General features: G+C 31.8%; 1 protein-coding gene across 3 annotated transcripts in view; it reads right to left on the bottom strand.

Moving 5' to 3' along the window:
- The window catches only part of Msh6 (DNA mismatch repair protein Msh6), a 202,780-nt gene that overhangs the window by 169,973 nt on the left and 6,845 nt on the right, over positions 1 to 25,962 (bottom strand). For all 3 annotated transcript variants that reach the window (XR_015430286.1, XM_087154646.1, XM_087154647.1), the window contains exon 3: positions 20,447 to 20,545. Coding sequence is in view for 2 of the 3 variants with exons in the window: in XM_087154646.1 (XP_087010772.1) it covers positions 20,447 to 20,545 (99 nt within the window). In the remaining variant the exon portion in view is untranslated. The remainder of the gene's footprint in view (positions 1 to 20,446; positions 20,546 to 25,962) is intronic.

Here is a 25,962-nt window from a genome sequence, read left to right as displayed (position 1 = left end):
ACAACGTAATTGCACTGAATTAAGTGTGTAAAAAAAGTAAAAAATACCACCAGGAAAGAGCTGAAAAAATTATAAAAATTCGCGTGAGCACCCAAGGTAAACACTGGAAATAAAACTACAGTAGAGAACCATTTATCCGGTATCCAGATAACCGGGAAACCAGAAAACCGGGAAAAATTTTGCTTGATTTTCCCGCCATTTTAAACTAGAACGAAGAAAGCGGAAATTGGACTCATCCTTGAAATTGAGTACTAGTGGAAAATGGAAGGAAGGGGAAATTTTTTTCCCCCGTTTACCCAGAGAAACGTCACTTCCTCCGTGACCTTGAAGGCAGGGAAGGGAGGAATGTTTTATTTTTTCCTTTAGGCCGTCAATCAAACTCAAGGGTGTGGCATGCTGATTTCGTTTTCTGCTTGATTTACGAGGGGGGTGGGGAAAATGCAGTGCATGCATATCAGTGAACAGAAAAAGAAAAGAGAAAAATATATTTATTTGACATCGACTAATAGAAATAAAATCTTTTTCTTTTGAATAAATTCTCATTCTTTGGAAGTGCGGTATCAATTGCAAGTTTTTCTTGGTGTGGAATCACATCTGCTGTAATTAAAAATCTTGTTTTTATCAACAAAAAAAAAATAAAATGAAAGGAGAATTGTTTATTAATTTAAACATAGGATTATTTTATGAAGCAGATTGCAGTTTTGTTTTTGATTCCACTACGTTCGATTTTTTTTTCTTTTCGCGATAAATTTCGCACTCAATAAATTAATTCTTTTTATTCATAAATTTTATCATTAGGTTTTTTTTTCAAAATTCCGTCGATCTTGCCTTGTTCCGGGTTTTAATATTTATGCTAGTGCCTTTTTTAACTATCGTTTCGATAATTTTCAAGTGTTTTTATTTAGATTAATAAGTTTTCCTTTTATTTTATTGTTTCCCCCCCCCCCCGTATAATTAGGTATGAAATATATTGTGTTATTTAATCATTGGTTTTGTATATATTATTTAATTTAGGAAGTGTAATTATTTTTAAAAAATAAATATGAGAATTTTGTATTTTTTAAACTTGAATTTCTTGTCTAAACTTGCAAATTTTTTTATTCTTTTAAATGTTGTATTTCTACCATTTTTTTTTTCTTTTTAAAGTTAGGAGTACCTTTCTTTTTTCTCTTACTTTATGCATTACACTTTTTCCTTGTACTTTGGGTTCGATAAAACATCGATTAACGACACTTTTTGGTCGATCCAGAAAACCGGGAAATTCAGATATCCGGGATAGCGATGGTCCCGAGCATCCCGGATAATTGGTTCTCTACTGTATAAGAAATCACTATGAAATAAAATATGTCCAAGAACGATTTTCGAATAAATAATTAACAAATAGCCGTTACTGAAATACATGTCACATAATAAACATTGTATTAATTAAAATATGGAGATTTAAAAAACCGTCGGAGAATTTTTTTTTTGCGGAACTTGGTCAATCATTTGACTGATAAAACGATTATAAAATCAAGTAAATTTATGGTGAATCAATTTGAAATTCTCTAATTTAAAATTTGTGTGTCATAACATTGTATAAAAAACAGCCAGCACAATTTGAAAAATCACATAGAAAGGACTGGAAAAATTCTTAATAACAACTGAAATCAAAAATAATTAAAAAAAACATCAAACGGTGTGAAATTACGCATCAAAAAGAGATTACTCAAATTTGCATGCCATAATAACGTCTTATTAAAAAGAATCAAATTTTTGAAAAGGGAAAACAATAATAATAAAAAAATTCAATCGCTAAAAGGCGATCACGGGTTACCCATTGGCAAAATGGTTGTCTAATTTTTTTTTTACCTTCTTTATTTGTGATAATCACTTGAATTATTATTGAAAACGATCCAGTTTGAACTGTAGGTCAGCGTTTCTGATTCTTAATTAAAACAATAAAAACAAAATTATCATTCAAATGATGAAATTCTCTTTTATTCGAAAATCAAAAAGTAATTATGGGATCTCTCTGGTCCCATATCTCAAAAATAAACTCACCAACTTAATGCATAACAAAATTAAATAAGTGAAAAAAGAATACTAAAAAAATTATCAAACAGTAGCAGTTGCCACAGCAATGCATGCACACTGTTTACCAATACTCTTGAACACAGTTGAAGAGTGTGATGACGTCCAAATAAGGTGCGCACAACATCAAACCCAAAACAACACACATCTTGCCAAGGAGTAATAAAAGTAAAAATTTTATTTACGTTTTTTTCTTTTGAAGAAAAAGAACTTTTAAGCACTTTTAATGTAAAATAAGAACTTTTAAGAGTGCTTACTTTCTATGATGCAAAATTATGCTCTATTAAGCACATTTAAGTCACCTTACAGAATAAGGAAATTCAATTCAATAAGAAATACAAAAAATTTCATGTTCTGCAGCTCCACAGCACATAAGAAAACGAAACTTTAGATAGATGACTAAAAAAATCATTCCTCAATACAGTGAATGGCTCTCTTGTATTTCAAGAAGAAATCATATGAAAGTAGAAATTGTCTACTTTTCTTCACATATTCAATCCTCTTCCAGAGATGCCAAGTTATAAAAGTCAAAAATCAGGAGATTTTTACTGAAAATCAGGAGATTTTTCACGATATAGGAAATCAATCTTAACCAATACTTATATGTATTAAAATTTTAAAATGAACATTTTATTTGTTAATATATAACAGTACATCAATGTTAACACATAAAAAATAAAATTAGGACCTTAAGGGGGGAAAACCATTTTAAAAGAAAGGATAAAATAGTTCCCACTGGGCAAAAAATTACACATATAAAAGATTATTGGATCATTTTTGTATTGCAGCAGATTAGCAGCAGATTTTGCTTTTTGTAGGAAAGCTGAGTCAAATGCTTGGTCATAACAATTTCCGTGTAGGCCAGTTTTAGCTAACAACACATTTTCTAGTGTGTCATTAGTTAAGTTAGGTCGAAATTTAGTTCTTGTTTTTGTCACAATACTGAAAATCCATTCCGCATTGCTATGTGGAATAGTTAAAATCGATAACATTACTTTTGAAATGTCACTATATTTCAAGTTTCCATCAGCACTTTTAATTTTTCCTATGGAACCCCACTGGGTGTCTATTCTTTCAATTTTTTTTATTTCAGTTAAGTCCTCTAACTGGAGAGAGCGAAACTGTTCCTGTAGGATATCTACTGCAGTATCAATTTCTTTATCTGGTAAAATCAATTTAACTAAAATGGGAAATCTGTTAATAAAGTACTTAACATCCGAAAAAGAAGCTTGCTGAAGTCTTGAAACATCAGCTACTTGAGCATGCAGCACAACTTCATCTTTTATGGGAAATTTATGCAAAATATAGTCACATGCCCTGCATAAGTATTTTCTGATATTAATGTAAAACTGCTTCTGTTCTTCTTTCGATAATTCAGACACAATCTTTCCAGTAGCAGTTCCAATAACCAGATCTTCATCCTCTTTTTGGTTCTCTCTCTTGTGGTAATCAACATCATAGATCGTATTGACATGCAATATTCCACAGGGTTTTACAAATTTCGAGAGGATATTTCTGAATAATTCTCTGAGCATAGAATTAAAAATATGAATTTTTGGAATTCTACACTGCAGTTTTATTAGCGACATCAAATGTAGGTAGAATAAATTGCATAAACAAACAATATGCTTTGTTTAGGTCGGAAGAGAGGAACATAAAAATTCTTTCTTCGCGAGATAAATTTTTAAAACTAGACTGTTCCAGTTTAGGAAGTTTTTTTTTCTTGTGATGATTCCATTTCACTTTTCCTTTTATTACTTCTAGAAGTGCTTGGCTGAGTACTACCAGTTACTGATGGAGAAATATGCTTCTTGATAGAACTTGAAGCAGCAGAAGTGACTGCATTTTGACAAACTTTGAGAATTTTGTAGCTGTCCAAAGATGAAGAAATATTTGGTTTAGAAACCTTTACTTCCTTAAAAACACTTAGGAGTGGATTCCACTGCTCAAGGATCCTTGACAAACATATGCCAAGTGAAAGCCAACGTGTGCAGACAGGTTTAAGAATTTTTCTTGTTTCAGTATTATGGATTTGCTGAAATTTTTTTAATTTATCCTTCCTTTTGGAACTCTTTTCTAGATAATAATAGATATCTACAATACTCTCATCAATTTAAACTGGCAAACAAGCAGCACTTTTCTCTGCTGCTAAATTAATTAGGTGGCAGACACAGCCTACTACGTGTAGACTTGAATTTTCATCTTTTAATATGCCTGCAACACCAGCCTTTGCTCCTATCATTACAGCTGCATTGTCTGCACCAAAAGCTAGACAATTATTAAAGGGAACTTCATTTTCTTTTAAGACCTTAATAATTAGTTTGGCAATATTACACCCAGTTGAATACCCTTTAAGAGCAGGAACAGTTAACAAATTGGATTCGATTTCCGATTTAACTGGGTTAAAGCAGGTAACAACAACTGGATACAGTTTTGAATCTGTATTGTTGCTGCCATCTGTAAACATACAGAATGGAGGAGTTCTAATGAGATCCAACAATGCTGATTTATACTTCATGCCCATTTCCTTAACAATTGCAGTTGTTTTGGTTCTTCCGCTGGAGTACTTTTTGGCAATTTCGCTGTCCGGAAACATTTTCCACAAAAAAGAACCTGCGTGGTCCGAAGCGCTCAAAGGAAGAATGTGTTCAGTTAAAAATGCGGTAAAGAGGCATTCCGCATTTATCACCCTTTGGTCCTTAGATTGCGAAAAGACATTCAGTTTTTTATTCTGATCAACAATCTTCACTTTATCTTTATGTTTTAGTGTTGAGACGTGTTTCACAACATCCGATCTTCCACCATGAGCCACGTTAAAATCAGTTTGACACACGACGCACATGGCAAATGTGTTGCCTTTCCTTGACGAAATAATACACGGAAACTCATCCGTGTATGCCTTCTGAAAACTCGATGAGTACTTGATTTTTTTAGAAGACATATCTCTGCAAATCAACGAAAATTAGCCGATCATAAAATAGACATGACACTATGAACACCGCATGCACATGATAAACAACAAATAAGATTGAGTATTGTAACATGCTACCTCTTTGCTTTCGCTTATAGCTCACAAATAAGATTTAAGCAGCGAGCGCAGACTTGCCAACCACAATTTTAAAACTTTCTTTACAAACAATCTAACATAGTGATAACATACTTCCGAAGTACGTGCCTTGGAGGAGGAAATCTCCCAGCCATCCTCGGCCATTCAGAGCTCTTTAGTCAATACGTCTTAAAGACGCTGAAATCTCATTGGACTACTAGCAGATGACGTATTTAGCCACGCCTACTAGATAATACATGATTTAGACACTGCGCGGCAACATCTTGTGATGAAAAGATACTGTCATGTGTGGGCAAAAATAACGAAATACCGTAAGAAAGACAGAAAATCGGGAGAAAAACGTTTAAAATCGTAGTGGCAGGAGTTCGATCAAAAATCGGGAGACTCGGCATCTCTGCTCTTCTATGGTCCACCCATAGTCCTTCTTTACTAGAGCAAGAGTATCGTAATATTACGGGTTTAGGGAAATGTGAAATCTTTCGTTTGATTGAAATGGGGTGGGGGGGGGGGAATTGGGAAATTAAAATTTAAAATTTTAAAAAAGGGAGATAAGTGACTAATCCTTTAATACAGTGAATAAAGGTTACTATTTATGTTTTGACTCTTTTTATAATTTCAATAACAGATGGCGCCAGTGGTACTGTTAATCAAGAAATATTTTGTTTTTATTATTTTTCTTTCCTTTTTTTAGTTTCAGTTTAGATTTATTCATTATGTTGGTAGATGAGTAATATTTATGTTTGGCAATATGGCCATTGAAATTTCAATTACTCATTTATAATTCAATGAAAAATATTTCAGTGTTATCTGTAAATCATGCTCTGATAATCAATCAAAGAAATAAAAGTATATATATAGGTAAGATTTTGAAAACTTATTTGTTGTGCTAAGTTGTCATAATTTTCATTTTCCCACATTGTATTAGTTTCTATAATTTTAATGATATTCTACTTAATTTATGATTTTTCCATTATATAAGTTTATGATTTATTTAAGATTCATTCCATTTTTTGGTCCTTCGAGACCGGAGTGAAAATTCTGAGCTATTGTTTATAATTGTTATAATTTTAGTTTCGATTTCAATAAAGAGAGCTAGATAAAAGTATTTTATATTGCTATAGTTAATGCTGTTTTTTGTTTTTATTTTTCGGTCCGTCGATAAATCTTTGATCTTAAATCTTGTATTTTGTAATTATAATGGAAACTTTAAAGAAAAGACGTAGTATTTTGAAAGGTAAAGTAACGCGTATAAACAATATTCTGAAACCGAAATTTGTGTCTGGTGAAATAGAAAGAGCGGAATTAGATGTTTTTTCGGCTCAAATGAATGAAATATGGGTGGAGCTTAATGAGATTCATACGGAAATTATCGTTTCTTGCAAGAATGAGGAAGAGGCAAGCAATATGAAAGAATTTGATGATTTGGCATCTAATATTGATATGTTGCGAATTAATATTGCACGGGAAATGTGGGAATATAAATCAAAAGTAAACAATAACAATGGCGGCCTTTCTCTAGATGATTCGAAACCGAAACTAAATGAATCTTGTTTAAAGTTGCCCAAATTCGAGTTACCGAGTTTTTATGGAGATTTCAATAATTGGATGTCATTTAAAGAATTGTTTTTGAGTTCCATAGATAAAAATCCAGAATTAACAGAACTTCAAAAATTTCAATATTTGTTTGCTAGTTTAAAGGGTACTGCACACAAGCTTATTTCAGGATTTTCGCTCACAGATGAAAATTATAAGCACGCTTGGCAGACTCTAGTTGCGAGATATGATAATAAACGGGAATTAGCTTTCGCGCAAATTTCAAAACTACTTCATCTAAAGACAATTAAGTCTAATTCTGCGGTTTCGATATTTGAAATTTTAGATACGTGTAATGAAGTTATTCGAATTCTTTCAACTTTAAAGTTAGAAGTTAATCCTATGGTAGATGTTATTTTAATATTTTTTATTTTGGGAAAACTAGATGATACACTAAGGCAAAGATGGGAATTATCTTTAACTAATCAAGATATTCCAACATTTTTAGAATTGGCTAAATTTCTTGAGCAACAAGCAAAAAGTATTTCAAATCAAACAGAATGCAAGCCAAGGGTTCTTCCTAAAAAGGCTTTTGTAAATAATGTGGTAGTAAACAAAACCGAAAATTTATGCAATATTTGTAATGAAAATCATTCGATTGTTAATTGTCCCATGTATAATAAGATGTCTGTTGATGACAGGTGGAAGGTAATTAAATCTAAAAGGCTGTGTATAAATTGTTTAAGAAAATTTCATATGGCAAATAAATGCCGTTTTACTAACACCTAAGGTATGTCATAAAAAACATCATACTTCATTGCATAGATTTTATTCTAATTCTGAAGAACCTAATGTAAGCAATACAGTTTGCTATTCTAATTCAAATTTAGATAATGCCAATTCTGAAAATGTTCCTACAGTGAGGGAAAACATTCAACTTAGCACAACTTGTCTAAATTCTAATAGTGTAGATAGTAATACTTTATTATCAACAGCTTTAATAAAGGTTAAAAATGTTAAGGGACATTTCGTTAATTGCCGAGCGCTGATTGACAACGGCAGTCAGAAATCTCTAGTGAGCAAAAACTGTGTTAAAAGACTGCAATTATCAAAGACTGTTACAAATCATTCGATTTCAGGAATTAATAATACGCTTGTAAAGTCTTCTTTATCTGAAGTATCTTTGGTCTTTTCTCCACATTTTAATGAGAACATTTTTTGCTGTAAAGCCTTGATTGTAGACTGCATAACAAGTGATTTACCGAATTTCACATTTTCTTCATGCAACTGGCCACACCTGCATGGTCTAATGCTTGCAGATCCAACATTTCATGCAACTGGTCCAATAGACATTCTGTTAGGAGCCGACTTATACGCTGACTTGCTAATTGGAGAACTAATTTTAGGGAAGAAAGGTACTCCAGCTGCACTCAATTCTCATCTAGGCTGGCTATTATCGGGAAGAGTGTTCTCAAACTCCAATAAGGAAAACTCCTTTGTGAACTGTCATCTTACCTCATCGTTGGATTGTCAATTGGCTAAATTCTGGGAGCTCGAATCTTTACCTCAAGCTGAACTGAAATCAAAGAATGATTCAGATTATGAAGCATTTTACGAAAAAACGGTTGCTAGAGATCCATCTGGACGTTATATTGTGAGAATACCTTTCAAACATTCTATAGAATTTGGTGACTCAGCTACTCAAGCAAGTAAAAGATTCAACTACATTGAAAGAAAACTAAGTAAGAATAATGAACTTGAGCATCAGTACACAACTTTCATGTCGGAATATCTTCAACTAGGTCATATGGAAAGGGTTCCTTCCGACGAACTGATTAAGGAATCAACATTTTATCTACCTCATCATTTCGTTATTAAAGAAGACAGCAACACAACCAAACTAAGAGTGGTCTTCGATGCGTCAGCTAAGGATTCTTCAGGGAATTCTCTCAACAATGCATTGCATGCAGGTCCTCGTTTGCAGCCCGAATTATTTTCTCTATTACTAAAATTTAGAACTTTCAAAGTTGCATTTACGGCTGACATCGAGAAAATGTTTCGCCAAATTCGTATTCATGAAGAGGATGCTGATTACCAACGAATACTCTGGAGGTTCAAACCTGATGAAGAAATCCAGATATACAGATTATTAACTGTCACCTATGGGACAGCCTGTGCTCCCTATCTTGCTGTAAAAACACTTCAACAACTCGCTAAGGACGAAGAGAAAGCTTTTCCTGATGCTTCAAGAGTTCTTAAGGAAGAATTTTATGTTGATGATCTGTTATCAGGTACAGATTCCATCCCCAAAGCCAAAAATCTAGTTACAAACTTAAAATCACTTTTGCAACGAGGAGGTTTCAATCTCAGAAAATGGTCGTCTAATTGTTCAGAGGTTCTATCAGATCTTTCCAAAGACTCTCTCTCACAGCAGCACAACGTTACCATAGAAGAAAATCAATGTCAGAAGGTCTTAGGACTGTATTGGAATACACAGCAAGATACTTTTAAGGTGAACATTTCATTTCCAGAGATAGTTACCTCAAAAAGAGAACTGCTTTCTGTCATAGCTAGGATTTTTGATCCCCTGGGCTTTCTTTCACCTGCCACAATCATCTTAAAAATTCTGATGCAAAGCCTATGGAAAAATAAATTAACTTGGGACGAACCTTTAACCGAAGAGCTCGTATGTGTCTGGAAAACCTTCCAGGCTGAAAAACAGGCTTTAAAGGAAATAGCAATTCAAAGAAGACTGGTGTCTGTAAATAATTTAATCATTGATGCCCAGTTACACGGATTTTGCGACGCCTCACTCAAAGCATATTCAGCTGTTTTTTATTTGAAAGTAGTGGATAACGAAAATAGAGCTTCAGTGAACATAGTGGCAGCAAAAACCAGGGTCGCCCCTTTGAAAACAGTATCATTACCTCGCCTCGAATTGTGTGCAGCTCATTTGCTAGCAAAATTGTATAGTAATCTTCAAATTTCGATAGATCAAATTTGGAAGCAAGTGTTCTTATGGTCGGATTCAGAAATCGTTCTGAGTTGGATTCGATCAGACTCTTTAAAGGATCAGTTCGTAAAAAATAGAGTTGCAGCCATAACATCACTTACTAATATTGGCGACTGGAACCATGTGGCTGGAGTTACCAATCCTGCCGACTGCGCCTCTCGAGGAATTTTTCCAAAGAAGCTTAAGGACTTGGAACTTTGGTGGCAGGGCCCGGAGTGGCTATCTAATGCAAATTCAGCATTCACTGAAGAGGTTAAACCAAACTCTGTTCACACTTCCAACCCTGACACTTTAATACATGCCTCAGCAGTTGAAAGTAATTCGATGCAAGAGTTAACTCAAAAATATTCATCATTCAGCAAATTAATAAGAGTGATTGCTTGGTGTAAAAGATTCGTGTTCAACTCGAGAAATTCGGAAAATCGGATAAACGGTTGCCTTCAAGTTAGTGAACTGGATAATGCTCTTATCGCAATTATTAAAGAAATTCAAAGGGTGGAATTCAGTGCTGAAATTAAGTCAATCAAAAATAAAGGGTGTGTTCCAAGAAACTCTAAAATAATAACCCTTTCACCTTTTCTAGATTCTGACAAGGTCTTAAGAATTGGTGGGAGACTCAAAAATTCAAATCTGTCACTGTCGGATAAACATCCTTTTCTTTTGCCGAAAAGTCATCATTTTGTGACGCTTATTATAGAATATTATCATAAGCTTTCGTTACATTCTGGCATTTCTGTAGTTTTATCTTTAATTCGGCAAAAATTTTGGTTTCCAGCTGGGAGAAACACAGTAAGAAAGATCCTCAGAGGCTGTATAACTTGTTTAAAGGTAAATGCTGTTTCTTCAAGCCAGCTCATGGCCAATTTGCCTCGTGATCGAGTTATTCCATCTAAACCTTTCCAACGTGTTGGGTTGGACTTTGCAGGTCCAATTTCAACCAAACCAAATTTACCAAGATCTAAAGTCACCTTAAAGTCGTACATTGCACTTTTCATTTGTTTTGCTACGAAGGCTGTCCACTTGGAACTTGTCTCTGATTTGTCAACAGAAACCTTCCTAGCATCCTTTCGTCGATTTATTGCTAGACGAGGGTTGCCATCTGATGTATACAGTGATAATGCCACAAATTTTAAAGGAGCCAGTAACTATTTGAAGTCTCTGTTCAAAATTGTTCGAGACAATTCAGTTCAAGATTTTTCCAGCAATCTTCAAATCTCTTGGCACTTTATTCCTCCAGCAGCACCTCATTTTGGCGGACTCTGGGAGTCTAATATTAACTCAACCAAGAGACACCTGCTGAAAGTATGCGGCTCAGCTACACTGAATTTCGAAGAACTGGCTACGCTCTTGTGTCAAATTGAGGCTTGCCTCAATTCACGACCGTTATGTCCATTAACATCAGAAATAAGTGATCTAGAGGCTCTTACCCCTGGTGTCGGTAGTATCTCCCTGAATATTATTTCACTCAGTCGTACTCAGCTTATTTATTATCTGACTCCATTTAATTTCTATACTTTACAAGATTACAATAATTCTAGTAGAAAATAACTTGACAGAATGCATTAACTTTCACCATTTTCATTTAATCAACATTCGAATACAAACATCGTTGCCATTTTCTCTTTTAACAAATATACAATAATTACAGCTTAAAGAACATATAAAATAACTTTGTGACGTCAGACATATATTTACAAAAACTATCACTCTATTTTCCACACTCCCACCTTTTGATAAATGCTAATTTATCAAAACATTTAATGTTAAACTAATTTTAAAACATTCAACTCAATCACACACGCACGCATATAATCAACACACATATAATTCAACATTCATATAAATTAAGATAGAACAGTTTACAAATAATAATGAGAAGTTGAATTAGTTATCATAACGTTTTGGAAGTCTAATTCTTCTTCCGCACCTAGTTTGATCATTCTTGGAATCAGAGTCTGGAGCGACCACAATTCTAGGAGCAACAGTCTGAGTTGTATCAGAGTCTTGATTGACAACAACTTCAGGAGCAACAGACTCTGTTTTGGTAATGTCTACTTTCTCGCACAGTTCATTACTACATGAAATCTCTAAGGGGTATATATTTTTAACAGGTCGTGTCAATTCTCCATTCGCAGTTTTAACTTTAACCACACGAATGAAATTGTCTTGTCCAGGAAAAACTTCAATAATTCGTCCAAGAGGCCAATCCATTCTCTTCTTATTATCGCACTTAATTAACACAATATCACCTATCTTTAACTCTTTGATTAGATACCTTTTCTTAACAGGTGACTGCACTAAAAGACTAAGATATTCATCTCGGAATCGTTTTCGAAATTCTTTACGTAGCCTTTGCTGGTATCTCAACCTTTTTGAAATATTAATGTCATCCAAATGATCCAAATCTGGGACACCAACAGTTGGAATATCCTGAATGAACAATGATGGAGATAGGGGAACCAAATCTCTTGGATCATCTGAGACATACGTGAGGGGTCTTGCATTAATTACAGCTTCTACATCACACAGAATGGTTAGAATTTCTTCGTAAACAAGACAAGCCTTTCCTAACACCTTTTTTAATAGACTTTTCACCATTTGCACAATTCTCTCCCACCAACCGCCCCACCATGGTGCAGCTGGGGGATTAAATTTCCATTGTATTCTGTAGATTGAAGTGTCACGAATTATTTGATCCCAGTTGAGACTTTTCATAAGATTCGAGGCTCCAAGAAAATTGCTTCCGTTGTCGCTATATATTATTTTAGGCCGACCCCTGCGAGCTATGAACCTTCTCAAGCCTAAAAGGAAACAGTTTGTGGACACACTTTTTAGTAGCTCCAGGTGAATAGCACGATACACTGCGCAGGTGAACAGTAGAATCCACAATTTTTCTCCAGTCTTCATGTATAACGGTCCTGCCAGATCTAATCCAATTACCTCAAAGACTAAAGTATCCCTGGTTCTATCTTCTGGTAGTGATGTAGGAATGGATTCAACTCCTTTTGCAGCATGCCTCCTGCACCGGACACATTTCGCTATTACACGTTGCACAGTTTTTCTGCCTCTTAAAATCCAGAATCGTTGCCTAATATTCGTCAATACAACCTGAGTTCCAGCATGTGAGAGTTGTAAATGACGTTCATGGATGAGTTTGTTAACCACATCATTATTAGATGGGAGAATGATTGGGCACAAAAAATTTTCTTCATCTTTACGTCTTATGATCTTGGTCTTGAGTCTAAGAAGTCCTTCATCATCATGAAAGGTACAAAGCGATTTTAGCTGTTTATGACATTCACTTTGCTTAAAATGGTCTTGTTGAATAAATTTTACAAGTTTCTTTTCTGCAATTTCCAATTCAGTAATTAATAGTTCACCTGTAATTTTCTTATTTCTTTTAAGTGAGTTATTTGAAAAACGGAGAATCCAGGCAATCATTCTAAGTATTTGAGAATACTTCGAAAACCTTTTGTTGTACCATTTTCTCTCTTCCTCAGCAACGAGAAGGGTAGATGATAAATCAAGACCTTTCCTTCTTTCTTTTGAAACTTCCTCTTCATCTATTTGTACTTCTGATTTTGGCCAATCTTCTTCGTCTTGTCTCAACCATAACGGCCCCTCCCACCATTTGGATCTTAAATAGGCTCTAATTGAACAACCCCTTGAAGGTAAATCGGCGGGATTGTGCTCTCCGGAAATATGTTTCCATGAATCTTTATTCGAAAGCGTTCTGATTTCTCTTACTCGGTTATTAACAAAGACTCCCCAGTTCTCATTCCTTATTATCCAACTGAGAGTGGTTGAGGAATCCGTCCAATAGGTAATGGGCACACCAAACAAATCCATTGCCTTCATTACGGAATGGGCTAGTCGTGCTCCAATACAGCATGCAAGTAGCTCAAGTCTGGGAATTGACATCTTGTGTAAAGGAGAGACTCTACTTTTCGCTTGAATAAAATCAACCCTTATAGTTTTGCCTTCAACTCTCCTAAGGTATACAACAGCACTGTATGCAAGTTTGCTTGCATCCACAAAGACATGAAGGCTTATTTGAGACCTGGGCTGGCATATATCGAGACATCGGGGAATTTTAACACTGGATAGTAACTCTAAATCTTTAATCCAGACTTCAAATTTATTTTGGATTTCTTCTGGAAGTTCTGCGTCCCAACCAATCTTGAGATTCCAAGTTTGTTGCACAATAAGCTTGGGAATGACTGTCACAGGGCATAAAAGTCCTAGAGGATCGAATATTTTATTCACAGTTGAAAGAATATTTCTTTTGGTCACATTTTTCTTCGATTCTTCAACTGATGGTATATCACAAAAAAGAGTATCTTCGTTTTTATCCCATTGTAATCCCAAAACAGATATGGGTTTCTCAGAAGTTTTTATTTCGTGGAAATTTGAATGTTCCCAACCTCTGAGGTCAAAACGGCCTCTTTCCAATAAATTTCTCGATTGATGAATGAATGTTATCATTCTTTCTTCAGTTGGCAAAGAGGTAACACAATTGTCTACATAAAAGGATCTTCTTAAGATGTCTGCTGTTTCCTGCATCTCTATTGGGGCGTTTTCTATCAAGTTATTCAATACAACAGCTAATAGGAATGGGCTGCATGTAAGTCCAAATACGACACGCCGAAGTCGGAACACCTTCGTTTGTCTTTTTTCAAAGTCCTCCCACCACAAAAAACGGAGAGAATCACAATCTTCCTTCGAAACAGATATCTGGAGAAATGCCTTTTTGATGTCGGAAACTACGCCAATCTTATCCTTGCGGAATCTCATTAATATAGGTGGAATTTCTTCTAGAAGATTGGGGCCTTTCTCCAAACAGTCATTCAGTGACTGTTTGGAGAAAGTACGTCATATACGAATATACGTCAGACATATATTTACAAAAACTATCACTCTATTTTCCACACCTGGACATTTTATTGTGGGTGCTCCACTTCTTTCATTGCCTGAGAGAGACCCATCACCATCCATGTGTCTCAAGTCTAGATGGTCTTTAATTCAAAAACTTCGTGCTCAATTTTGGATCAAATGGAGTAAAGATTATCTCCAAACTCTGCAAGCAAAGTCTAAATGGACTGTTTCTGGCTCAGAGTTTCATGTTGGAGATTTAGTTCTTCTCAAAAATGACAATGTCCCACCTCCATTAAAGTGGACTCTTGCACGAGTTGTGCAGGTATTTCCTGGAAACGATGGTATTATTAGGGTTGTTAAATTAAGAACAGCTCATGGAGAAACCACCAGGCCTATCTGTAAAGTATGTCCATTGATAAAAAAATAACATTTCCACCTCCTTGGGTGGCAGGATGTTTTGACTCTTTTTATAATTTCAATAACAGATGGCGCCAGTGGTACTGTTAATCAAGAAATATTTTGTTTTTATTATTTTTCTTTCCTTTTTTTAGTTTCAGTTTAGATTTATTCATTATGTTGGTAGATGAGTAATATTTATGTTTGGCAATATGGTCATTGAAATTTCAATTACTCATTTATAATTCAATGAAAAATATTTCAGTGTTATCTATAAATCATGCTCTGATAATCAATCAAAGAAATAAAAGTATATATCTGGTAAGATTTTGAAAACTTATTTGTTGTGCTAAGTTGTCATAATTTTCATTTTCCCACATTGTATTAGTTTCTATAATTTTAATGATATTCTACTTAATTTATGATTTTTCCATTATATAAGTTTATGATTTATTTAAGATTCATTCCAATTTATTAAGATAGTGACATTAAGTGAGAAAAGTGACTTACGTCTAGCCCTGAATTAGGACAGACTAATGTGCATCAAAATAATATTGGGTCTACAGCAAATGGAACTTCATGAAGTGGTCATTATAATGGAAGGGTCACACTAATGGGAGTTGTTCTATAAAGCGCAGATATATACACATACATAAAGAAAAATATAATAAAACAAATTTATCCTTTAAAAAAAACTGTGTGCTTCCACTCCCACCCACTAAAAAAATTTTCTTTCACGCTATTCGGTGCAAGCGCACAGAAAAGAGCAGAGCTTCTGAGAAAATGGGTAAAGTAGTTCAAGTTTTAGGTTACCACAAAAACAAATTGTAACATTTATTTTGAACTGCAAACAATAAATGTAAAAAAAATAATAAGACTAAGTATAGTAAGAAAAATTTTAATTGAAAATAAGCAAAATTTTTTTAAAACCCGTAAAATAGAGAATTTTTTTACTGATTTAAGAAAATTTAAGTGACTCACAGAAGTGGTAAATTACAAATTTATATTCTCACAATCCTAAGCATATATTTATATGGATATGCAATAACTCATAAAATCAAAGTAATATTAAGGTTCATAATCAGGGTGGCCACTCAAATCAGGTTTCAAATCTCCCTAATTTTTCTAGGTAAAAATCTTAAAATTTGTAAAGGTGTAAATTTTAAATCTTGTCCAGGTCAGGTCAGGTCAGGTGCAGGGATGTGCAAAAAGTGCAAGGATGGGTACAAGATAAGTGTCAATATTATAAAGTATTTTATTCAAGGTATTTTTTTTAATATAGAATGTTAAAAAAATAATTAGACTAAATTTATTTTAACAACTTAGCAAGATTCTGCTTATTTTTTAAATTTTTAATGTTTTGGTACATTAATTTATGGTATTTTTAAAAAATTGAGATGAGGAGAAAATATATTTAGTACGTAGAATATATTTTTTTTATTGAATAAATTCTTTTTAAATGTGTTGCTTATGGTAAATATAGAATGATCCAAAAAACCTTGGACAAGTACTGTTTAACACATTTCCATTAAGTAAATGAAAATAATTCATTTGATGGGTGTACAAAAGCTTTTAGAAAAAGTGCTAAAAGATAGAATTTTGGGAGAATTTTATGAAGTTAAAAATACTAAAACATTTTGTCAAAAGAAAAAATATACTCCCAAAGCATTGGAACAAACTTGAACGATAAATGGATTCAGCACACATACTGGGAGTAAAAAACACACTATTTGCCCTTCTTAAACTGCAGCCTTATAGTCTGCAAAGAGGGCAAAGATTTCTCCATTCATGTAGCGACCATTGAGAGTTTCATGGTGCATTCTAGTCAAGCACGTAGGTACAGTTTTTTCATGGGGGGTGTTTCGTGATTGAGGAATTTATTATCTAGATGTAAGATAATTAAAGAGAGAGATAGAGTGGCCGCGGGCATTTCAACATATAACGAATTACTTATCACACTAAATTAAATTTAAATATCAGAGAAACAATTAATTCTTTTAAATTTGTTAACTTTAAAAAAAGTTTTCGTTACTTAATCAGTATAATGCATTATGTGTTTAAATGTTTTATACGCACACACATATTATATATATATTATAGTTAAGCAGGGTTGGAATATATATATATATATATATATATATATATATATATATATATATATATATATATATATATATATATATATAATACAAAAATTATAAATACTTTTGTATTAATGAAAGCATTAAAACTCTTTCGTTTTCATAAAATGTCTTTGGTAAAGAATAGGTGTCGAAATTCTATTTTGGGACTTCAAGACTGAAAACATACCATTGAATTATAATTAGATTTATATTTCAAAGGAGGAGTTATTTTTAGAATCTTGTCGCTCTTTCACTTCCATATTAGGAAGCATTAAATGATTTTCCATATTGCGGAGAGTTACAAGATATGTACGACTGGAACCTGTTTACATCACTCTCTGTTAGTTTTTAATGCGGGACTGATGGTTTTCGCATGTCTCTTGCTGAATAACGTGTTCCATAAAAGATCTGCAGGAACCATCCGGAGTTTTGTCCACATCCCCTCCTAGAGTGGGGATGTGAACTGTTATAACCACCAGCCAGCCTTCAAATAAACCTTTTGATAACGTATTATGGCTTACGACTGAATTCTTCAAGCTGAATACAACAATGATAATAGGGATGTAGCTCTGTTATTATAAGCCAAGCAGGATATTAGCTTCGCTGAGGAAATCCTTTGGAGCAAACTTACGCAGTTCTTTAGAGGCCGGCTGATGGTATGTTTTCAGCCATGAAGTCCCAAAACAGAATTTCTACACCTATTCTTTACCAAAGACATTTTATGAAAACAAAAGAGTTTTAATGCTTTTATTAATACAAAAGTATTTATAATTTTTGTATTACATATACATATTTCAACTCCTATCTAAGAATGGAATATAATTAATATTCTTACCATTCCGATCTTAAATGTTTGTATCATGTACGACAATAATGACTTGATGATATGTTTTAAAGCAATTTCTACTTAAAGTTTATTTTTTAAAGAGAAATAGATGTTACCCCTTACATTTTTAATAATCTTAAAACATTTTGCTAAACAAAGATTTTTTTCATTAGTTTGTGTTAACGATAAATCATAATTAAGGAGTTGGATAATTCAAGTCAAAGCATAAAATATCTTTAAACTCTTGGAATTAAAGTATTATTTTTAAGTTAGTTCACTCTTTCATTCAACTTGATTTCTTTTTTTATTCAGTGTCAGACTTAGCATAGTGCAGCGTAATTATTGCTAATTTTATTTGCTTACATTGTTTACACAAGATTATGGTTAACAAATAAAAATTTTGAGATCATTTATGAAAAATTGAATGCAGTTGCAATGATAAATTTTTCATATCTGTCACGTGATTCGTTTTTAAGTGATCTGAAATTTTAATAAAATTTTCCTTAGTTGAATCAAATTACATTTCCCACATGTTTCTGTACTTTTGAGTTACTCATATATATATATATATATATATATATATATATATATATATATATATATATATATATATATATTTATATATAAATTTATTATTGGTCAATAATTTTTTTCATTACAGATTAGAAACTCTTCGATACTACTCTGATATTTTGTAATTTAAACTGATATTATTTAATAAGTGGATGTAAAGGTTTCCTGTTAATCTGTCGCGTTAGGATAAAATATTCATTATTTACTAAATTTTAGATGGCGTATATTTTTTTAAGGATTTCTTCGCAAGGTCTATGCATATAATAGCTAAAGAAAAATGGGTCACGACTCTGCTATAAATATATATGAAATTAAGTAGACAAAAAAAAAAAAAAACCATTTGAGCTGATTCAAATCATTCTTAGAAAGTACTGAATTGCTTTTTTAATTAACAATTTCAGTAATTTTTATGATAATTTAAAGGTTTGTTGGCATTTGTTTTAATTTTATAAAACTGTTACATATATCGCTACTTTTGATTATGCAATGAAGTATTATCCTTAAAAATTTGTCAATATCATAAGTAACTTCCCTTGCAATAAGATCCTAAGAAGAGAAAGTTAGTAATAGAAAGTTTTTTTAATTTTCTAAAAAATAGTTAAACTTTAAGTTACACTTACACATTTATACTAAGATAGTTTGAATGATTAATTACTCTCAGCTATTCATTTATGAAATTTTTGTGTTTTATTGTAAAATTAAATGTAATGTAGATATTTCAATTCCGACTGAATTTTAAAAAAATTGTTTTAATTTTCAGTCTAAAATTTCAAAAATTTTTAAGTTCGTTTTCATTATCATAAAATAAGAACAAAAATTGGGAATTAAAAATAAAATTATCCATGAGTAATCAAATTTACTAAACAAATCTATTACTAAATATTTGTTGTATAGTTTAAATTTTACATATATGCGGAAATATAAAAGCATTATGAATGTTATATACATGCGGTTACATAATACAAATATTTGCTTACCTCCAATATTTTTGATTCAAGTTCTTTTTGTAGCCAATTAAAGATCACATTTTATTTACAGGAACAGAATTACACAATACAAATAAAAAATTAACGGATGAAATTAACAAATAAAAATTACTCAGAAAGAAAATATAATTTTTTTTATATATGCAGTCCTAGAAATCCAAGAGAATTCTTTGTTTGAGGCATGCATTTTATGACCGTAAATAGGATCTGTGTATAGCCGATATTTTAAAAAGTAGATAAGATAAGATAGAACCCATTGGAAGAAACGAAGAACATTTTCCCTTAGAGTAATATGAGCTGGCTACTTTTCTGAGGGGATAAGCTTTGAGGGTGGTAAATCAATGAGGAAAGGGATACTATCTAATTTAATCACTGAAGAAAAGCGTTTATTGCTCTCTTGATGAATGGGTAGCAAAGAGGCAGCAGTGATTATTTTATTTCTGTTACAGACTAATAAAAGCCTCAAAATAAAATGTCATGGGAATTCTCCATTTTTTTCCAGTAAATAAAATATTTAAAAATTTTCTAAAATTAAGAAAAAATTATCAATGGTATTAAAAAAAAATTGCTTTGTACAATGGGGGGTGTTTGAACACCCTGAACACCCCCCTACGTCCCTGATTCTAGTTTAACAGGGTTATAATGGAGCAAATTTTAATTCAAACGAAGTATTGAAGTTGATGATATTTCAACTGTTTGGCGATAAATTTCCATCTAAAAAAAGTGGGTATAAGGAATGGTGAAATAATTTAAATTAAGATAAAAAATTCCTGATTTTCTTTGAAATTCCCCGATTTTTCCATGTTTTGTCCAGTACAAAAAAAATTCCCTGATAATTCCAGGTTTTCCAAGTGGGTGGCCACCCTGATAATGAAATAATGCTAAGTCCTGCATTAGCAGTATAAATACAAGAATCGAATATATCATTGAATTAAAAATATCAAAGACTAGTAAAAACATTTCTAATTATTAAATACTTACTGGAGACATATCAACATTTAGATTTTCTTTATCATTGTATAGTGTAGAAGAATTTTGAGTATGGGTTGCTGACTCAATATTCTTCTCTTCAATACTTTCCTAAAGAAAAAAAAATAGAGAGATCTTAAAATATGGAGATCTTTGTTCTTTAGAACAACGTTTTTAAAGAAAAATATAGAATAATATAAGGAAACTTTCTTTCAATAGTAAGACAGATCTCGATTTACTCATTTGGAAATACAGAGCCTAAAAAACAAATGACTCTAATTTTCTATGTATATATATCAGGGGTTTCCAACTTACAAGAGGCCGGGGGCTACAATTAAAAACACCAGTCAAAGCCGCAACTTTATCAAAATTTTAGGACTCTTTTTGTTTGAAGGAACATTAAATAGTACTATCAGATTTTTATCAAGTTGTACAAAACAAAAGTATTGAATTACAAATTAAAATAAAAAGTAGATTTTTACCTGAGAAATAAATGTTTTTGCACCGTTGGTATGTTATATTTCACAGAAACGAAGAAATTAGGGTTTTTTTTAACAAAGAAAAGTACTTTAAACTTCTATATGTTTTTACAAAAATTGTCCGCAAAAAATTACAATTAATATATTTTAGTTGGCGGGCCACAAAAAAAGGCCACATCCTGCCCCCGGTTGGCATCCACTGATATATATTGTTCAATTTCAGGACTGTCCAATTGACAGCAGAAAAAAGAAGTGTACTATGTCAAATGATAGATACCAAATCATTTGAGAACTGGTAACCCCAATATATTTTAAGTATTTTTCAGAAGAAAAAATTATTATTGAGCATAATAGGAGCATAGAATGAGGTATAAAAAAGCATTAATTTTAGTTTTAAATTCATAATTTTTTTAATATTTCCAAATAACATTATGGTTTTCAGTTGTTTTGCATTTAGTATCATCGTACTAGTTCAAAACAAGCTTATGTGGTAAACAGTTGTAAAAGGGAGTTCAGGGAAAGGAAATGTCCTTTGGGCAACCCTGAAGTAAACTATGCAGAAGAAGAAAAAAAACCACCATCTCTTGTTGAGAGAACAGAAGCAGGCCTAACATTCTGTCATCATTATCATCTTTCCTGGCTACATAGAGTAAAGTGTCAGCCAATGCCTTCATTATGAGAACTTTTCAGACATCTCTTCTTGAGGCAATTGTATAATTTCAGCACTTAACTTTGATGGTGTCAATAAATTATCAGTAATATTCTCTTTCCCAGCTTAGTATAATTAAAAAAAAATTTATTTATACTATTTCTAATCAGTTTGTCATTCATCAGAAATTTTTAATTTTCATTTTATAAAATCTGTATAATAGCAAACATTGATGCTTTTTAACACAGTAAAAATATATCTATATATTTTGTATGATACATCTACTGTTATTTTATTTATACAGTCGAACTTGTTTATCTCGAATTTCACGGGAAAGGCGAAAAATTCGAGATAAGGAGGTTTCGAGTTTTACAGGTACCGTAATTTATGGAAGAAACGCCGCGGCGTTTACGAGTTTAAAAGTTTTAAAATTTTAATTGCGGCATTTACGATATTTTAAAAAAAAATTTTAAATTTTTCAAAGAAAATTTTTTTAATCAAAATAGTTGCGAATTATGGCAAAAGATGGTGCCACTATTGATTATTATTAAGGGGCGCCACCACCCCTTAAAGAAAGTGGGTTGATCTCGATCTAGTTGCCGCCGAACCGCGAGGTTGATAGCTCTTTCACATTTTTTCTCACTTTGTTACAACGTGCTTTGTAGAGAAATTAAATTGTGGAAAGTTTTCTTTCTAGTATTTGCTAATATTTATACATCGTTGTTATGGGCGCGACTTATATACTGATATCTTCTTATTTAAATAAAAGAGGTATATTTCCAAAAAATAAATAAATTAAATTAAAAAAAATATTTATAAAATGTAAATATGTAGTACAGTATGGAACTCGAAACTCGGCACTTAATCCGACCAATTTTTTTTCTCTTTTTTTTTCCTTTTTTTTTAAAGAAATTTTTTTGATAAGAGAAAAAAAAAATTCAGTCATATTTTCTTTTTATTTGGAATTTTTTTCTCTTGAAGTAAGTAACTATATTTTATCTTTTAAAAATAAAAACATGAAGAGTTGTACTATTTTATATGAACCATTTTTATTCATTGATCTAACAAATTAAACGTGCAGCGGAAACAAATAATACTGCTTAACAAATAAAATTTACTTAAATAAAATAATTTCTTTTCATACATAATGTAATATAAGCTTTATAAATAATAAATAACGAGTTCCTTCATTTATATTAATTCAGAAGTTTTTCTGTTTCGCATAACGAAAATAGGTATATGTTAGCTATTTCACTTTTATGTCATACTCATCAAAAATATATATATTTTTAAATAACCTAGTTTCAAGAAGATAGACTAAGAAACCTAGATTTCTCTTAGATGGTATCTTTGGTATTATTTAATAGTATATCTAAATAAATTTTTTTGAAATGCATATAAATTAAATATATGAATCCAATCAATCTGAACTATTTTGACTGGTGTCTGGTTTTATCCATAAAAATGCTACACCTTTAAAGCCATATTTTGCTCAACATAAAATTTCTGAAATATATTGAAACATGAAAATATTTTACTTAAACTGTTCTTTATACAGGGTATCTGCACCATTTCAGATTTTCAAATTCATGACTTTTCATAACTAATTCCAAGAATTTTTAATGACTTAACGAAGTTACTATTTTCTCCGACAAAAACATAACAATAAATTTAAAAAAGCATTATAAAAACATTCATTGAAATAATAGGTATAACCAAAACTGTTATACTCTGCATCTTCATATTTATAGATTTTAAATTTAAAAACCAAGAGTAAAGAAGGAGTTGAAGCAATAAAATAGCTGAAAAAAATACAAAAGCAAATAATTTTTTCCCCTTTTTTTCTGCAGAATTACATTCCAAAAGATACTTTTCTTGTTCATCGGAAAGGAAAAAATACTCCTAATTTTTCTGTTCTCATTTCGGAATAAAAAAATTCACCAATGACTGGCTTGCCTTCAGCTATAATTTTAAATTGATAAAATAAAAATAATAAATAATAACAAAAATTCTGAAATCACAGAAGTTTAAAAGATAATTCGTTCAAGAAATGATGTTTTTTCTTTCATCTTTTTAAAGAACACCATAATTTTTAAAGACCAGGATAAAAACATTTTATATTTTAATCAAATATGATGGTGAGTGGGTTACAAATTGTGTGAGATTCTGTTACAAATTCAGATATTCGGAACACTATGAAATTGGGGGGAGGGGAGTAAGTTCCATTTTAAAAATTAGAATTTTCGGCGACCTAAATCCATAACTTTTCATGATTTTTTATAAAAAAAAAAAATAGTTAAAATTATGACATTTCATGACAAATTTTGTTCAATACCAAAATTCATGACTTTCCAGGTGCGCGGATACCCGGTTTATAGTATTAAATTCATGTATGGTGACAAAACATTATTTTTATAAACAAATAAATATAGGATAATTCAGCTATAATACTGTCTTTAGAAGAGTACCAAATCAAACACAAAAATTAACGTTTAAATAAGGTATGGTACTTTTTAGCTGGTGGGCTTGTTTATTTTCTTTGATTAGAGATTAACTTTTAAAATTGCTACTAAATTAAATAATTTATTTATTTGAAAAAACTATTGATTGGGTTAAATTTATCATTACAAATTAGTGTATAATCAATTCTATTTAACCACCTGCACTCAATTACAGACTTTACCTACTAATCATATGAGAGTACTACCGAATGGTTCAACAAATAATTGTGGCGTTTAGTGAATGGAAATATATTCCAAGTATTTTTCAAACAAGATAAGTTGCTATTGTCAATGCCTACCTATTAGCTTCACTTTTCGGCTTAGTCACAAAAGAACTGGATATACCATCCTTTCGCCGTTCGGTGACCAAGGAAAATTGCTTTCAGCACTTCTCCTGACTGATAGTTTTTTATTTTAGAAATCTTCTACTTGCTGCATTCAAACTCGGTTTTTACAACTAATGATTTAAAAGGCTCACTAATACCGCTTTACCCGTTTTCTTTTTGGACTCTGGCAGTTAACAGTTTACCACACCGGCCAACATTTGCGAAATAAAACAATGGAGATTTTACTAGCGACATTTTTTAGGCTACAAGAGAAGTTTTGATTCATCATGTATAAGTATGCATTTGATACATCATGCATAATCATGCAAGTCAAAAAGAGAATTTCAAAATTTGAAATAATACATGCACTTACATTTAGCGGGAAGTAAAAAATATATAAATAAATTTTAATCTAAAGAAGACTTTTTTAAACTATTATTTATAATTACTTAAACTACAATCATTCAAGATACTGCAGTACTCAGGGCTGCCACAGAAAAAAAAATGAACAAAATAGTTGCTTTTAGTAGCCTAAAGCATGAAAATAATTGCCGAAAACTATGAAAATAGTTGCCTAAATAAGAACAAAAATTCAGCAAAAATAAGACTAAAATTTTATTAAATGACTTAATTGTCATATATCATGATCCATTTAGTCAAGTTGGTGGCAAATATGATAATTTTTATATAAACGTTAGTGTTCTAGCACTAAATTTTTATGTAAAAAAATTTGTATATTTGCAGAAAATTAAATACTTTTAATTGCTAGAATTTATTCAAAAAAATACTTTCTCATTAAAAAAAACACACTTTTTCTAAGAAATTTCCCCTTCTATCAATAATTGATTTAGCAAATATATATATATATCGCATTAAAAATTGGGTTTTTTTAAAATCGTGCAGAACTTCGTAGCAATAACTGTTGAACAGGCGATCGAGAAACGAAATAGACTTACGATAGAATCTGTGCAAATTGAACGCATTAAAAAGTGACGACTTAAATTTGCAATCTAAATTTTTTTATTCTTATTTTAGATTTTTTTAAAGAAAGAAATTCAGTGTGTTTAGAATATTCCGCGGGCTGCAGGTTTTCAACCCAATTTATGCTAAAAAAAACATTGCTAGGAGTACAGGAAAGTCTCCTAATAGTCTCCTTTTCCTGAAAATAGTTGCTTTTTAGCCTTTTCAGGCAAAAAAAAGTTGCCACAGTCGCCTCATGCTGATAATAGTTGCATTTTAGTCACATGTGGCGACCCTGCAGTACTGGAAATAGCACCATCAGGGGAATAAGAGAAGTATTTTTGCCATCAGCGGATATTTAATCGGCAATTTTTTTCTTTCAATTTCTTCAACAAATACAGAGAAATTTGAGAATATACGGGTAAACAAGAGATAGTTATAAAATACAGCAGTCTTCATTAAAAAACAGGTATGGTCTACTTTTCTTTTCTTGGCATTTGAACGGACCCGTTGATCTTTTTTCATCATTCAAATGATTGGATGAATTTTTTGCTACTTTGGGTGTTAGCAGGCTTTCTTTCTCTCTTTACTTCACTAAGAAAGAAGCTGAGAA

This window comes from Parasteatoda tepidariorum, chromosome 11 (genome assembly GCF_982258835.1).
Source record: "Parasteatoda tepidariorum strain Cologne lab strain chromosome 11, Ptep-v5.0, whole genome shotgun sequence".
In the NCBI taxonomy this organism is placed as follows: Eukaryota; Metazoa; Arthropoda; class Arachnida; order Araneae; family Theridiidae; genus Parasteatoda; species Parasteatoda tepidariorum.
The sequence above is the reverse complement of the archived record's forward strand: the minus strand, read 5'-3'. Positions and strand labels throughout refer to the sequence as shown.